The sequence below is a fragment of the Orcinus orca genome, chromosome 2 (genome assembly GCF_937001465.1).
Source record: "Orcinus orca chromosome 2, mOrcOrc1.1, whole genome shotgun sequence".
NCBI classification, from domain to species: Eukaryota; Metazoa; Chordata; class Mammalia; order Artiodactyla; family Delphinidae; genus Orcinus; species Orcinus orca.
Window position 1 is genome coordinate 1,139,324 of NC_064560.1, and position 17,508 is coordinate 1,156,831.

A 17,508-nucleotide genomic window follows, 5' to 3' on the forward strand; every position below is an offset into this window, starting at 1 on the left:
TTAATTTATAACAGTTAGCAATGGATAAAATAACTTTTCACAGCTAAAATGACTGTCCCATCATACTTGTATAAAGTAATTTTTGGTTTTTGTGATAATTGTCTTCATGATATAGTTTAGAAATTGTCTCAATTTTCTATTAAAATTTAATATGAATAGAGACATTTAAAAACTTGTCATTTCCACATACATGCAACTATTGGTTTCAGTTTGTGAATTAGAAAACTGAGTTGTGGGCCATAAGATAAGGAGTCTTAATGTCTGAATTATGAGTTAAGTCTGAAGAGTAGAAGTTGAACTTTACAGCCCAAATTGTGTTTATCTGACTCGGTGCTAGTAACCATAGAAGGTTCAGAAAAACTGTGGCAACCACCACTTGGGGGGCGATGCATAATGGAAGAAGCAGGGTGATGGGATAAGCCTATTTCGTAGACCAGCCACAGTCCCAGACTTAACCCAGGTTTAAGGAACTAAGGAAATTTGAAAAGCATTAAGTAAATAAATCACCTTGGGTAGACCCCGTAGCAGATGAATTAGCAGATTAGCATCAGTAAACGTTGAGGAATTTTTATGTCCTTTGGGTTTAGAAGATGCTGTGTGGACCTAATGAGTCTTTAAGCTTTTACTCTATTGTCAGACTCATTATTTCACACTGATTTGATGTGTTGACAAAGGATTTAAGTAATTGGGTTTCTTTTGCTTCTAGTTTGCTCTCCTTTTATGTATGTAGTTTGAATTTCCCCTGTAGCAGTTGTTACACATTACGAAACATACTTTCATCATAGAGTGCATCATACATAAACAGGTTATTCCAAATGTTGTCAGATTCCCCAAAGATGGCTTGTACCAAAATTCATATGTACAAATCATATTTGCCCTGATGCAGAATTAAATTTACAAGAGAGAATTCCTGAGAGAGAAAGTCTGAATTAACGCATTAATTGTTAGTGTGGTAATACTTTCTACCTGATGCAGAATTAAATTTACAAGAGAATTCCTGAGAGAGAATCTGAATTAACGCATTAATTGTTAGTGTGGTAATACTTTCTAAAGGGTGTTTGGGTTTTTCAGTTTTGCCGCTTTTAGTTTGGTTACAGAAAGAGTTTATTTAAAAAACATTTCTCAGTTTGAAAAAACGACCTTTGGCCTTCAGAAAGGTCTTTGGTCTTTCTCCCACTTTACCTGTTGTTAGCTGTCACCTCCTCTTTGGAGAGTTTTTCTTCCCTGACTTCTGGGACGCTGCGCTCCTCAGCTTCCTGCCCTCTCCTTTTCTTGCTCCTGAAATAGCATCAGAGCTCAGTCTTCACTGTGGTTTGTTCTTTTTTTTTTTTTTTGCGGTACGCAGACCTCTCACTGCTGTGGCCTCTCCCGTTGCGGAGCACAGGCTCTGGACGCGCAGGCTCAGCAGCCATGGCTCACGGGCCCAGCCGCTCCGCAGCATGTGGGATCTTCCCGGACCTGGGCGCAAACCCGCGTCCCCTGCATCGGCAGGCGGACTCTCAACCACTGCGCCACCAGGGAAGCCCTTGTTCTTTTTTCCTGCCCAACATGTCCTCTTTTGCTGGGTAGCAATTCTCGTGACTACCTTGTCTACATAAGTGACTCCCAAATCTTTATTTCTAATTCACACACGTCTGCTTCCTTCTCCAAGCAGTTGGTATTTGTTAACATCTCCCCAGAATATAGTGTGTCCTAAATTCCTCCCTTTTCCCACAGTTTCTAGGCTCTCAGTGACAACACTATCCTCCCAACCATTCCATGTTCTTCAACATTCTTGCCCATTCATCCATCAGCAAATCTTGGATTCTTCCTCCTGTGTCTTACTGGTGTGTATTGTTTCTCTGTTATTGCCACTGCCATTATTGAGCCTCAGGTCATTGCTCTTGAAGTAACCTTCTGACAACTGCTGTGCTTCCTTCTACCCACTCTATCCACTTACAGTGACAGCATTATAAAATTTAGATTGGATTGTGTTATTTCCTTGCTTAAAATTTTCTCATGGTTTTATCCAAAGGAGAAGTCCATACTTCTCAGTAAGATGATAGCAAGTCCTTGACAGTCTGGTTGCAGCCTGTCTTACTAGCTTGATCTCCAGTATTTCACTCTTAAACATTCCCTGTATAATTCATCTGCTGCAAACTTGTACAGTTTTTTAGATCGTGTTATGTTCTTTCATGTTTTGATCCTTTGCTGAAAAGGACGTATTCTTCCCTCCATTTCCGTTCTGTTGGACTCAGTTCCTTCTCTAAGGGCCAGCGGTGGTGTCCTTGGGTTCTCAGTGTCAGTTAACCTCTCAAACACTTTGTTTTTCTGTCTATTACTGCACTCACCACTTTATGATTTTAGTTCCTTCAATTAGACTATCCTGTGTAGGGTCAGACGTTATGATTTATTGCATTTTGTACTTTTTTCACCCCCTAACCTCTCCCTCGAAGCTTCAAGCACCATTCCTGACAAACTTAACGTAATTAAAGATTAACTGTGTACCAGGTTTGGTGCTAAATGTTTTGTACATATTTTAGGTTATTCCTTAAAACAACATTGTGAGGGAAAGAATTGTCTTCTTAGATATGAAGAGCCTGCACATTGCTGAAGTTGAAACATACGGTGTAAGAGGTGCTTCTCCAAAGTCCACGTTCTTTCCATAAAACTGTGCGTAATGAAAGACATCACCAGTCTATATTAGTTTGGACTCCAGTAATTCAAAACTCCTCTCAAATCTTAGGTGATTCATGTTTAAATTCTACAAAGTGGGTTTGCTGATCACAAACTTATTTTAAACTTACAGGAAGAAACTTGATTATCTTGGAATTGCCTAGGTGCGGTGTATAGGGAAGATAGTACAGTCTTACCAAGTATTTCCCCTTGCATGTGAATTGAAGACAGTACTGTTTCCTTAAATAAATTGTATAACAATTTGGATCTTTTCAGGTTGTTTTCCAGTTAGTCTAAGTTTGTGAAAGGTCCATTAATTTGCGGTATATTTTTTTCCTCAGTGGAGACATCCATGTTATTTAAGTTAAGCTTCCTATTGACTGTTGTCATCAACATAGTGATTTCCTTGTTTGGATTTTCCTTAACAAATAATTTATATTAAGAGGTTGAAGGTTCAAATAAGATAGGTCTCTTGGTCTTAAGTGCTACTAGTATAGCTAAACTGTATTTAAGGATAACAGCAATAGAATGCTCTAATAAGTAACAGAAGAGCAGGAACTTTGTCCTAACCACTGCTGTATCCTTAGTACTTGACAGGTAATAGGCAGTCAGTTCAGTATTTGTGGTATATGGATAAATAACTGAAAGAATGGTAATGCATGTGTTGAGAGTTGGGGAAGCACCTACATTGGTCATGGTTTAAAAAATGTATTTGGAGAAAAAGAAGAGTGTTGTATGTGTTTTGCGTCTAATTAAAGAAATAGATTTAGATCTGTTTAATGCCGGTGTGTCTTTCGATAAAAAGAACCTTAGATAAATCAGTCTGTGCTTGCTTGAGGGACAGAAGTGTGGAGGAGCTGTGAAGCTCTTCAGTTCTGCAGAGAATAATCCTAGTGTTAGGTAGGGTAAAACAAGGGCATCAGGTACCTCCTTTTAGATTTATATCTGTTTCTTATGGTAACATTTGAACATCCCTTGGCAAGACTCCTTTATTGGACAGCCATATAACAAAGTACAGAGAAACTCTGATGTGCTTAAAAAAAAAAAAGTCTAAAACCGAATTTTATAGGCTTGCAACCCATTGACCATTCTAAACTGGTCCTGACCCCAGCCTCTTTTGCAGATTTGTGAAATGACAAAATAGGCAGGAGACGTGGGTCCTTGTTTTTTGATTTCGCCACATAAGTGCCAGGGTCAGAAGAGTTTAATGACTTTTAAGTTTCTTATTTAATAATTTAGAGTTACAGTTTATTAACAGAGATAAGTTTGAAAAGTAAACAGAGCAGCCACAGAAGCAGACCTATTCAGTGACCTCAAGGCAGCTCTCAGAAAATCAGCCTGTCCAAAGAGTCACGTAGTTACATGCTGTTCTGTAGTCGGAATCTAATGGAAGGGGATTAGTCGTTCTTTAATGTGAGATGTGAGTTAGTCACTTGGAATAAACTTCCTTTTTGTGTTTTGATGATATTTGTAGACTGGGTGAAGTTAAAATGAACCTGAAGACTTTTCCCAGTGTGTTAACAGCAGTAATCTTTTATAGCCCACATAGGAGGTCATAGCTGGCTGAAAGTGGGACACATTTAGCTCTTCCTTGCTTTGCTTTAAACTACTTTTCAAACTACTTTTAGGATTACTAAATGTTCATGTAAAATTAGCCCAATTGGCCATAGAAGTACTTAAGTATTTGTTGAATAACTGAGGACGTTAACCGGGGGCGGGGGGGGGGGTTGCTGTTAGTCTGATTTAGTCAGTGAGTTTCACTAAAATTACATTACGTAATAAAGATGGCATTTTGAGCAGTGGGGCAGGGGAATACCTGTGATGAAAGAATGTTAGAAAATACTGTTTTTAACTTGAGGGGCAAGGAAGACCTTTTAAATGAGGACCCAGAACACATTTGCCTTAAAAAGTTGGTAAATTTGGCTACATAAGACATTTAAAACTTCTCTGTGACAGAGATACAATAAACAAAGGTTGAAAAAAAATACAAAATTGGGAGACAATATTTGCAACAAATATGAATAACGGTACATTAAGGCTACATTAAGAATTCATCAAAGCAGTATGAAAACCAACAATCCAATGGAAAGATGAGCAAAGTATCTGAACAGGCAGTTACAGGAGAGGAAGTTTAAATGGCCAGTCTTGCTCTACAACAGTTAGAAAAATTAGCTCAAAACGGAACAAGGACCTTAACTTAGGAGCTAAAAACTATAAAACTGTAAGAAAGCGAGGGAAAACCTTTATGACACAGGATTCGGTAGTGATTTCTTGGATATGACACCAAAAGCGTTGGCAACAGAAGAAAAAAATAGATACATTGGACCTCATCAAAATGAAAAACTTTTGTGCATCAAAGGACACTCTAGAGTGAAAAGACTGAACGCATGGAATGGGAGGAAATATTTATAAGTCATGTCTGATAAGGGATTAATAGCCAGAATGTATGAATACAAAGTCCTGGAACTCAACAGTAAAATGAAACAGCTCAGTCCAAAAATGGGCAACGGAGTTGATGCGACATTTTTCCAAAGAACATAGTCTAATGGCCAGTAAGCACATAAAAAGGTGTTCGGCATCATTGGTCAACAGGGACAGAAAATCAAACCACAGTGAAATATCACTTCACACCCATTAGGATGACTACTGTATATATATTAAAAAAACAGTAGAAGACAACAAGTGTTTTGGAGGCCGTGGAGATTGAAACCCTTGTGTATTGCTGGTTGGAACGTAAAATAACACAGCTGCTGTGGAATACAGTTTGGCGGTTCCTCAAAAAGTGAAACATAAAATTACCATAGGATCCAGTGATTCCATGCCTAAGTATGTAATCAGAAGAATTGAAAACCAAGGAATCAAACGGGTATTTATACACGAGGGTTCGCAGTAGCACTATTCACAACAGCCAAATGGTGGAAACAACCCTAGTGTCCACCAGCAGATAAAGGATAAACAAAATGTGATATATGTATGTGTGTGTGTGTGTGTGTGTGTGTGTATGTATATATACACACACACACACATATATATATACACATGCAGTATCAGTCAGCCTTAGAAAGGAGTGAAATTACGATAAACGCTGCAACATGGATGAACTGTGAAAACCTTATGCTAAGTGACACAAAAGGACAAGTATTGTGTGATTCCACTTCTGGGGTACCTCGAATGGGCAAATTCATAGAGAGACAAACTAGAATAGTGCTCAACTTTGGTCTTGTGAGATGGGGAGCTATGGTTTAATTGGGTAGAAAGTTTCTGTTCGGAAAGATGAAAAAGTTCTGGAGGTGAATTGTGGTGATGGTTGCATGACAGTGTGAATGTACTTAATGCTAATGAATTGTAAACCAGAAATGGTTAGAATGGTAAATTGTATGTTGTATATTTTACCAGCATAAAAGAATTCAAGAGAAAGATTACCAATACAATATTGGAAATTAAAATGAGATTTTTCACTCTTAAAGTTGGTGACAATTAACAGTTGAATGTAGGGAAACAAAACTGGTAGGAGTGTAGAAGGTGGTTATTATGGAGGTCACTTAAGTAAAATCTGTTAAAAGTTTTAAAATAGGCTTATCCTTTGTATGTATTAGCATAAAGATTTTCTCGGTTGAATAAAAGAGCAAGTTGCAAAAACATAATTGTTATAAAACATCAATTAATGCCATACTTATTTTTATGTACATTTTAAATGCATAGAAAAGTTCTGGACAGACACATTTAAAATTATGAATTATAGAGTAAAAAATAAATTAAAATGAAAGTCACAGATTATATACCCGGTGTTGTCACCTAGTTATTTTGCGGTTTTTTCTACTACACTTGTATACTTTGTTTTCCCTTATGATTCCTCCATGTTGTAACACCATTACTACACAATGGAACAAGCAGGCTGCCCTGTTGCATCAGTAGTTTGAGCTTTACAGCCATATCCTGTTTAGTATTATGACGGCAACTGTCAGAACATTGTGGGAAATTAATGTTTAGAAATGCAGTCAGTACCTTTTACTCTTTACGTGCAGTATCTCGTTAGACCTTACTGCAGATTGAGGAGGAGTTATTTAGCATACCAGAAAAATGTAGGTCAGAAAATTTTGACTTTGGTCTGTGTTGTCTTGGGTATTTTGAAAGGGTGCCTATAATTAGAAGAGGTGAGTGGTTATTACCTTAAGCCTTAAAAAGTTAGGTTATAGTACATTTCTCTGTGAAGTCTAGTCTTTGGTAGGTTACTCCCCCTACTGGTAAAAATTGGAAGTATAAATGAATAATTCATAATTACAAGCATAAAGGGAGAGAAAAAGGTTTTATCAAAGTTTATATACCCAATTTAAATTAAAATCAAAGAGTAACATTTATTTCATGGCTTACGATAAGAATTGGTTAGAGATCTACAAATGATAGAAAAACATCAGGTAGGAAAGTGACCTTAAAGCTCATTTTAAGTTTAAAATACCATAGGACAACATCACCACATATCCTTAAAAAAATCATAGGCACACGCGTGCGCACACACACACACACACATACACACGCACACACACAAAATAAAAAAATAAACATGGTAGAGCTAAAATTGGATACCGTTGTTTTGCCAAAAGCTGAAAAAATAGGCTTAAAGCAACCTAGGTTTCTTTAATGCTTGGAAAAGTTTGCATTTAAAGAATGAGACTAGAGGCTGATGTTAAAAAGCAGAAGAGCCTTTTGAAATGGCCTTGTAACGTAAAACACTACATTAATTTTCTTAAGTTCATTATTTGTCTTTATTTTCAAAGATCCAGATTTTTAATTTTAGTTTGATACAAAACTGTTTAAACATGAAGTATGTTAACCTAACATTGTAACAGATTCCGGATTAAAAAGACAAATAGAAATGTTAATTAAAATTAAATATCTGTGTAGAAAAAGCACACTTAGTGACTGTGTATTTGTTCTGAATAGTTGCTTGTTGCCTTTGAGTGTTTAAAAAAAGAAGAAGGGGGTTGAGGATTTTATGATTATTAAAATAAATCTAAATAAGTTGTTTGTCTCTAAGACTATGTAGTATTACTTAGCTTTATGAAAAAATAGCATAAAGTGAGCTGTTCATTGCCTGCTCAATGAATTATTTTTGGAGACCTTAGGCTTTTCCTCCCCATTATAAGTTTTGAACGTAGAGCTTAAGAAGAACAGCACAGACACAGGCACCTGAGCCTTTCTTGCCTAATCAGGCGTCCAGTCAACAAGTACGTGCTGAGGCCATCTTGGTGCCAGACCCCATTTTGCACCAGAGCTACAGAGATAAATACAACAAAATTCTTCTCCTGAAAGAGTTCATTTTCTGATACAAGAGAGAGAGATCATAAGCTGTATAATAGGAGATGCTGGGTAATGTCTGTGGTAGGGCGCTCTGAACACAGAGGAGTGGCACCCAACCAATAGCTTTCGTTTATATATATATATATATATATATATTTTTTTTTTTTTTTTTTTTTTTTTTGGTACGCAGGCCTCTCACTGTTGTGGCCTCTCGAGACTGTTGCGGAGCACAGGCTCAGCGGCCATGTCTTACAGGCCCAGCCACTCCGCGGCATGTGGGATCTTCCCAGACCGGGGCACGAACCCGTGTCCCCTGCATCGGCAGGCGGACTCTCAAGCACTGCGCCACCAGGGAAACGCCTTTCGTTTATATTTTCATGATGAAACCAAGACTGCCTTTCAGGGTAGCATTTTATATTTTTATCACAATTATTTTTCTCAATTATACTACTAGATGGAGGCAAGTAGTATTAAAAATGTTTAAGGTGTAACACACTTCTGGAGGGCATTTGTGTGGGTGTGTCCTTTAGGAAGAAGGGGGTGAGTGAAGCTGTTTTTAAAAATAAATAACTGGTGTGCAAATAGCATGCTGAAGACCTACCTGGAAAAGCAGTTTTGCTTTGCTGTCTTTGATCTTGCCCTTTCTCCACTAGTTCTCTGTGTTTGTGCTAGATTTTTAAAAATTTTGTTTTGGTTTTGTTTCCTTTTGTTTTTTAAAGTTAAAAGGAATCTGGGAAGTTCTCTCTTTTTTCATAACCAACAAGGTGTGCCAGAATCACCCATGGAACTGGAAGTTCACCATATGCTCGGACACCTCGGACCCGCCCCGTTCGTTAGAGCTGGGGTGGAGCCCTGGTGTCTGTTTTTTGTTTTTAAACTTGGATAAGTCCTATCAAAGTCAGACCTTCTAAAAAGAGAAATTCTGGCCTTCAGAGATGTTGCTTGCTCAAGGTTCCCGTAAGTATTGAGTAGTAGTAACTGGTTTCCATACTGTTCATTAATAATCTCTCACAAAACTGCAAACGAAATTCCTCCTCAGGATACATATATGTATTTACATTGTTACCTTATTTCTTTGTAGTGATATGTATCTTCTGTTTTGGAGTGTTTTCCTTTTCCTGGATTGAATGGCAACACTGAAGAATTTTCAAGCCTTTGTTAATTTTTCAAATCTGTGGATAGATTTAGCAGCATTGAAACAAATTTGGAAACAACTTACACCTTCTCCAACTCCTATCATTAAAGGCAGAGGAAAACCATAGTAAACGTAACAAAAGGGTCATTTCAGAGGGATATAAGTACTAATTTAATTGTTCATGCAGGAAGTAAAAACAGAGAACTTGTTTCATTCTAAACATCATTAAGATGCCCCTAAACTGTTTATTCCTTAAGCTGAACCTTAAGGTATATGATCTGGAGAGAACTGCTGCTATAGTCTATAATTGCCTCATAAAATGTAGTAACTGACACAAGGAAGTAATAAACTTTTCACAAGGAAGATCTTATTTCCTTCGTTTCTTTTTTTTTTCTTTCTTTCCTTCTTTCTTTCTTTTTTTTTTTTTTTTTGGTGGTACCCGGGCCTCTCACTGGTGTGGCCTCTCCCACTGCGGAGCACAGTCTCCGGCGGACGCGCAGGCTCAGCGGCCATGGCTCACGGGCCCAGCCGCTCCGTGGCATGTGGGATCTTCCCGGACCGGGGTACGAACCTGTGTCCCCTGCATCGGCAGGCGGACTCTCAACCACTGCACCACCAGGGATGCCTACCTTCAAGTTTCTTTATACTTGTTTATGATTCCAAAACAGCAAAGCGGAACACGGTAGGCAATCTGCTAGACTTAGAGACTACCTCCTTTAAAATGTGTGCCTTTTAAAATGAAAATATCTGCCTTACAAAAATGAATATGTCTTAGACCTTCTGAGTGGATCATGCGAGATCAACACATCTGTGAAATCTACTGAAAGCAGCTATTGTCCCTATAGGTGTTTTGACCATTATAGTAGTGTAAAAAGGCCGTAGAGGAGGTTTTTTTTTTTTTTTTTCTTTTTTTTTTGGCAGTAAACTTGCTATTCAGTAGTAATTCCTGGCTTCTTTGGGGCCATGATGATTAATGAATGTTTAGTTCCTAGAATTGGGAGTGAAGATTTATACTTATTTGGTAGCAATGTAATATTCAAATGTAGTGTTCCTGAAACTTTTATACATCATAGTAGCAGTCTTAATGCAGTTATATAATGTATATATGAGCTTGAAAATCTCCAAGAAATGGGTATATATGGGAAATTCAAGAGCCTTTCAGCCAAGATTTTAAGAGACTGTATGAATATCTTGAATACTCTAGTCTTAGTGTCGTTACCCATGGGACCTTGGTTTCTAATTGTTTCCTCCATTACAGTGACTGTACTAGTAAACTTTCATGGTATAAAAGTACCAGCTTATGTTCTTCTTCCTGTTGGTGGACATGTGTTTTGTTTCTAGTTTTGTGCTAAAATAAAAAGAGAAGCATAACACTGTTACGAGAATTGTTGACTATTTCTCCAAATTGATGTACGTTAGAGTTTCTCTAAGGGTGTATACCTAAGGGGAATTACTGGGTCGTGAAGTGCACGTAGCTCCAATTTTTCTAGATAATGTCAAGTTGTTTTCCAGTGTGGTTATATGAGTTTAGTCTGCACCTGAGATGTTAGGTGTTTCCATTACTACTTGAGAACATTCGGTATTGTTAGACTTTGGACATTTTTGTCAGTCTGATGAACGTAAAAGAATATTCTGTTGCTTTTTAATTTGCGTTTTTGATTATCAATGAAGTTGAGCATCCTTTGTGTTTTTTAAGCCATTCACGATTCTTCTGTGAATTGTCTCCTTGTCTTCTGTTCACCTTTCTGTTGTTTAGTCTGTCTGCTTTGATTTATAGGAGTTCCTTAAAGTAGTTTGGTCACCAGTACTTTGGGTGTAATTGTTTTGCTCTTTGTTATTTTCTGCATCCTCACATCAAAGTTATTTTCCTGTGTTTTCATCTACTAGTTCTAAAGACTTAAATATATATACAGAAGTCTAACCTGCCTTAAATTGGTTTTGTTTTAAATGTTAAAGTTTTTATGTCTGGCAAGGCATGTTAGTAGCTGTGTTCTTTTTTTTTTTTTGCGGTACGCGGGCCTCTCACTGCTGTGGCCTCTCCCGTTGCGGAGCACAGGCTCTGGACGCGCAGGCTCAGGGCCATGGCTCACGGGCCCAGCCGCTCCACGGCATGTGGGATCTTCCCGGACCGGGGCACAAACCCACGTCCCCTCATTGGCAGGCGGACTCTCAACCAGTGCGCCACCAGGGAAGCCTGCTGTGTTCTTTCTTTAAAGAATTTTGTGGCTCTTACTAGCCCATACGTCTTCAAAATACGTTATAGAATTGGCTTGTCAAATGCTACCAAAATGCTGTTGGGCTTTTAATTTCAGTTACGTTGAATCTATGTAAGTAATTTGCAAGGATGGCTTTCGAAGGATAATTTTTTATGCATGTTTAATACTTTTTAAACACTGAGGTTGGGGTCTTGTGGGAGTTTCTTGCTTTTAAAAGTATCTTTTTTAGTGCTAATAATCATTAAGTGATACAAATAGAGGTAGTTCATTACTTTATATTTTTAAATCCGAAAGATTTAAAAGTATGTAATTCTAAAACTCAGTTGTAAGGACGAAAGTTCAAAGTAGGAGTCTCCTCATAGGCATCACATCCTTAGTCCATTCTGGGGTTGCTCACCACCATGACTATCCTGATTGATATTAAGGCTGTTGTCATGTTTAAGTAGACTGTTTCTGTGCTCATAAGCATTTTCACCTTACTTTATGATGCATAGAAATTAAGTCTTGGAGAATTGTATTGTCCCTTTATATCCTAATGGAAGCTTATTTGAAAGTGTAGTTAATACAGGACAATACCATGGAGATATTGTGGGTTCAGTTCCAGACCACCACAGTGAAGCAGGTCTCACAATAAAACAAGTCAAACAATTTTTTTGGTTTCCCAGTGTAATATAAAAGTTGTATTTACACTATACTGTAGTCTGTTAAGTGTGCCATAGCATTATATCTAAAAAACAAAGTATACCTTAATTTAAAAAGAATGCTGTTGGAAAAATGGCACGGAGAGACTTGCCCAATACAGGGTTGCTGCAGCACCTTCAATTTGTTGGCCGGGGCGGGGGTGGGGGGGAAGAAAAAGGCAGCAACTGCAAAATGCAATAAAGGCAGAATGCAGTACAAGAAGGTGTGCTTGTGCATGTGTTTGAGACAGCATTACTAATAGAGTGTGGTACTGTGAGACTCAGACATGGGTATGGTAGAGTCACTGCCTTGCCAGGTTTTGTGACTTCAAGCAAGTTTGTAATCTTTTTCAGTTTTCTCATCTATGAAATTAGGATATGAAATGTCTGCCTCATATCTAGTAGCTAGATATTTACTGAGCCCCCTCTGTGCTACCTTGTAAATACTAAATGAGCTTACTTGAGTTAGGTGCCTGCCACGTGGGTGTTGCTTGTTTGATGTTGGTTCCAGTTTCCTCTATTGAAGTAATGTTTTTCAGCTTTATTATCTCCTTTTTATTTAGAATCTACATCAGGAGACAAATCGGTGTCACACTCTTGCACAACTCCTTCCACGTCTTCTGCCTCTGGACTGAACCCCACGCCTGCCCCTCCAGCCTCTGCTTCAGCAATGCCTGTCTCTCCTGTCCCACAGTCACCAATACCTCCATTACTGCAGGACCCAAATCTGCTCAGACAGTTGCTTCCTGCCTTGCAAGCCACGCTGCAACTCCACAACTCCAATGTGGACATGTCCAAGATAAATGAAGGTAATTCTCAGTGTGCTACTTTCTACAAAGTTCGCTGCCTTGTGCAGAATTAGCTGCAACTCCACAACTCCAATGTGGACATGTCCAAGATAAATGAAGGTAATTCTCAGTGTGCTACTTTCTACAAAGTTCGCTGCCTTGTGCAGAATTAGCTGCAACTCAACAACTCTAATGTGGACATGTCCAAGATAAATGAAGGTAATTCTCAGTGTGCTACTTTCTACAAAGTTCGCTGCCTTGTGCAGAATTAGCTGCAACTCAACAACTCTAATGTGGACATGTCCAAGATAAATGAAGGTAATTCTCAGTGTGCTACTTTCTACAAAGTTCGCTGCCTTGTGCAGAATTAGCTGCAACTCCACAACTCCAATGTGGACATGTCCAAGATAAATGAAGGTAATTCTCACTGTGCTACTTTCTACAAAGTTCGCTGCCTTGTGCAGAATTAGCTGCAACTCAACAACTCTAATGTGGACATGTCCAAGATAAATGAAGGTAATTCTCAGTGTGATAGTTTCTACAAAGTTCGCTGCCTTGTGCAGAATTAGCTGCAACTCAATAATTCTAATGTGGACATGTCCAAGATAAATGAAGGTAATTCTCAGTGTGCTACTTTCTACAAAGTTCGCTGCCTTGTGCAGAATTAGCTGCAACTCAACAACTCTAATGTGGACATGTCCAAGATAAATGAAGGTAATTCTCAGTGTGCTACTTTCTACAAAGTTCGCTGCCTTGTGCAGAATTAGCTGCAACTCAGTAATTCTAATGTGGACATGTCCAAGATAAATGAAGGTAATTCTCAGTGTGATACTTTCTACAAAGTTCGCTGCCTTGTGCAGAATTAGCTGCAACTCAACAACTCTATTGTGGACATGTCCAAGATAAATGAAGGTAATTCTCAGTGTGCTACTTTCTACAAAGTTCGCTGCCTTGTGCAGAATTAGCTGCAACTCCACAACTCCAATGTGGACATGTCCAAGATAAATGAAGGTAATTCTCAGTGTGCTACTTTCTACAAAGTTCGCTGCCTTGTGCAGAATTAGCTGCAACTCAACAACTCTAATGTGGACATGTCCAAGATAAATGAAGGTAATTCTCAGTGTGCTACTTTCTACAAAGTTCGCTGCCTTGTGCAGAATTAGCTGCAACTCAACAACTCTAATGTGGACATGTCCAAGATAAATGAAGGTAATTCTCAGTGTGATAGTTTCTACAAAGTTCGCTGCCTTGTGCAGAATTAGCTGCAACTCAATAATTCTAATGTGGACATGTCCAAGATAAATGAAGGTAATTCTCAGTGTGCTACTTTCTACAAAGTTCGCTGCCTTGTGCAGAATTAGCTGCAACTCAACAACTCTAATGTGGACATGTCCAAGATAAATGAAGGTAATTCTCAGTGTGATACTTTCTACAAAGTTCGCTGCCTTGTGCAGAATTAGCTGCAACTCAATAATTCTAATGTGGACATGTCCAAGATAAATGAAGGTAATTCTCAGTGTGCTACTTTCTACAAAGTTCGCTGCCTTGTGCAGAATTAGCTGCAACTCAACAACTCTAATGTGGACATGTCCAAGATAAATGAAGGTAATTCTCAGTGTGCTACTTTCTACAAAGTTCGCTGCCTTGTGCAGAATTAGCTGCAACTCCACAACCCTAATGTGGACATGTCCAAGATAAATGAAGGTAATTCTCAGTGTGATACTTTCTACAAAGTTCACTGCCTTGTGCAGAATTAGCTGCAACTCAACAACTCTAATGTGGACATGTCCAAGATAAATGAAGGTAATTCTCAGTGTGCTACTTTCTACAAAGTTCGCTGCCTTGTGCAGAATTAGCTGCAACTCCACAACTCCAATGTGGACATGTCCAAGATAAATGAAGGTAATTCTCAGTGTGATACTTTCTACAAAGTTCGCTGCCTTGTGCAGAATTAGCTGCAACTCAACAACTCTAATGTGGACATGTCCAAGATAAATGAAGGTAATTCTCAGTGTGCTACTTTCTACAAAGTTCGCTGCCTTGTGCAGAATTAGCTGCAACTCAACAACTCTAATGTGGACATGTCCAAGATAAATGAAGGTAATTCTCAGTGTGATACTTTCTACAAAGTTCGCTGCCTTGTGCAGAATTAGCTGCAACTCAATAATTCTAATGTGGACATGTCCAAGATAAATGAAGGTAATTCTCAGTGTGCTACTTTCTACAAAGTTCGCTGCCTTGTGCAGAATTAGCTGCAACTCCACAACTCTAATGTGGACATGTCCAAGATAAATGAAGGTAATTCTCAGTGTGCTACTTTCTACAAAGTTCGCTGCCTTGTGCAGAATTAGCTGCAACTCAACAACTCCATTGTGGACATGTCCAAGATAAATGAAGGTAATTCTCAGTGTGCTACTTTCTACAAAGTTCGCTGCCTTGTGCAGAATTAGCTGCAACTCAACAACTCTAATGTGGACATGTCCAAGATAAATGAAGGTAATTCTCGGTGTGCTACTTTCTAGAAAGTTCGCTGCCTTGTGCAGAATTAGCTGCAACTCAACAACTCTAATGTGGACATGTCCAAGATAAGTGAAGGTAATTCTCAGTGTGATACTTTCTACAAAGTTCGCTGCCTTGTGCAGAATTAGCTGCAACTCAATAATTCTAATGTGGACATGTCCAAGATAAATGAAGGTAATTCTCAGTGTGATACTTTCTACAAAGTTCGCTGCCTTGTGCAGAATTAGCTGCAACTCCACAACTCTAATGTGGACATGTCCAAGATAAATGAAGGTAATTCTCAGTGTGATACTTTCTACAAAGTTCGCTGCCTTGTGCAGAATTAGCTGCAACTCAGTAATTCTAATGTGGACATGTCCAAGATAAATGAAGGTAATTCTCAGTGTGATACTTTCTACAAAGTTCGCTGCCTTGTGCAGAATTAGCTGCAACTCCACAACTCTAATGTGGACATGTCCAAGATAAATGAAGGTAATTCTCGGTGTGCTACTTTCTACAAAGTTCACTGCCTTGTGCAAAATTAGCTGCAACTCCACAACTCTAATGTGGACATGTCCAAGATAAATGAAGGTAATTCTCAGTGTGCTACTTTCTACAAAGTTCGCTGCCTTGTGCAGAATTAGCTGCAACTCAACAACTCTAATGTGGACATGTCCAAGATAAATGAAGGTAATTCTCAGTGTGCTACTTTCTACAAAGTTCGCTGCCTTGTGCAGAATTAGCTGCAACTCAACAACTCTAATGTGGACATGTCCAAGATAAATGAAGGTAATTCTCAGTGTGATAGTTTCTACAAAGTTCGCTGCCTTGTGCAGAATTAGCTGCAACTCAATAATTCTAATGTGGACATGTCCAAGATAAATGAAGGTAATTCTCAGTGTGCTACTTTCTACAAAGTTCGCTGCCTTGTGCAGAATTAGCTGCAACTCAACAACTCTAATGTGGACATGTCCAAGATAAATGAAGGTAATTCTCAGTGTGCTACTTTCTACAAAGTTCGCTGCCTTGTGCAGAATTAGCTGCAACTCCACAACCCTAATGTGGACATGTCCAAGATAAATGAAGGTAATTCTCAGTGTGATACTTTCTACAAAGTTCGCTGCCTTGTGCAGAATTAGCTGCAACTCAACAACTCTAATGTGGACATGTCCAAGATAAATGAAGGTAATTCTCAGTGTGATACTTTCTACAAAGTTCACTGCCTTGTGCAGAATTAGCTGCAACTCCACAACCCTAATGTGGACATGTCCAAGATAAATGAAGGTAATTCTCAGTGTGCTACTTTCTACAAAGTTCGCTGCCTTGTGCAGAATTAGCTGCAACTCCACAACTCCAATGTGGACATGTCCAAGATAAATGAAGGTAATTCTCAGTGTGATACTTTCTACGAAGTTCGCTGCCTTGTGCAGAATTAGCTGCAACTCAACAACTCTAATGTGGACATGTCCAAGATAAATGAAGGTAATTCTCAGTGTGCTACTTTCTACAAAGTTCGCTGCCTTGTGCAGAATTAGCTGCAACTCAACAACTCTAATGTGGACATGTCCAAGATAAATGAAGGTAATTCTCAGTGTGATAGTTTCTACAAAGTTCGCTGCCTTGTGCAGAATTAGCTGCAACTCAATAATTCTAATGTGGACATGTCCAAGATAAATGAAGGTAATTCTCAGTGTGCTACTTTCTACAAAGTTCGCTGCCTTGTGCAGAATTAGCTGCAACTCAACAACTCTAATGTGGACATGTCCAAGATAAATGAAGGTAATTCTCAGTGTGCTACTTTCTACAAAGTTCGCTGCCTTGTGCAGAATTAGCTGCAACTCCACAACCCTAATGTGGACATGTCCAAGATAAATGAAGGTAATTCTCAGTGTGATACTTTCTACAAAGTTCGCTGCCTTGTGCAGAATTAGCTGCAACTCAACAACTCTAATGTGGACATGTCCAAGATAAATGAAGGTAATTCTCAGTGTGATACTTTCTACAAAGTTCACTGCCTTGTGCAGAATTAGCTGCAACTCCACAACCCTAATGTGGACATGTCCAAGATAAATGAAGGTAATTCTCAGTGTGCTACTTTCTACAAAGTTCGCTGCCTTGTGCAGAATTAGCTGCAACTCCACAACTCCAATGTGGACATGTCCAAGATAAATGAAGGTAATTCTCAGTGTGATACTTTCTACGAAGTTCGCTGCCTTGTGCAGAATTAGCTGCAACTC

General features: G+C 38.7%; 1 protein-coding gene and 1 long non-coding RNA gene across 22 annotated transcripts in view; one reads left to right on the forward strand and one right to left on the reverse strand.

Annotated features, from left to right (window-relative positions):
- The window catches only part of WAC (WW domain containing adaptor with coiled-coil), a 92,282-nt gene that overhangs the window by 59,913 nt on the left and 14,861 nt on the right, over positions 1-17,508 (forward strand). For 10 of the 21 annotated variants that reach the window (XM_049705337.1, XM_049705318.1, XM_049705329.1 and 7 more), the window contains one exon: positions 12,548-12,793. In XM_049705337.1, coding sequence (XP_049561294.1) covers positions 12,548-12,793 — 246 coding nt within the window. Of the gene's footprint in view, positions 1-12,523; positions 12,794-13,340; positions 13,388-14,033; positions 14,081-14,231; positions 14,279-14,924; positions 14,972-15,419; positions 15,467-16,112; positions 16,160-16,904; positions 16,952-17,508 lie in introns of all 21 variants that reach the window. The other 11 variants (XM_049705327.1, XM_049705321.1, XM_049705326.1 and 8 more) reach the window with 9 other exon arrangements.
- Positions 9,579-11,382, reverse strand: LOC125963383 (uncharacterized). The gene is made up of 2 exons (XR_007475271.1): positions 11,230-11,382; positions 9,579-9,659 (listed from the first exon to the last, which is right to left on the reverse strand). It is a non-coding gene; the product is annotated as an uncharacterized LOC125963383 (long non-coding RNA).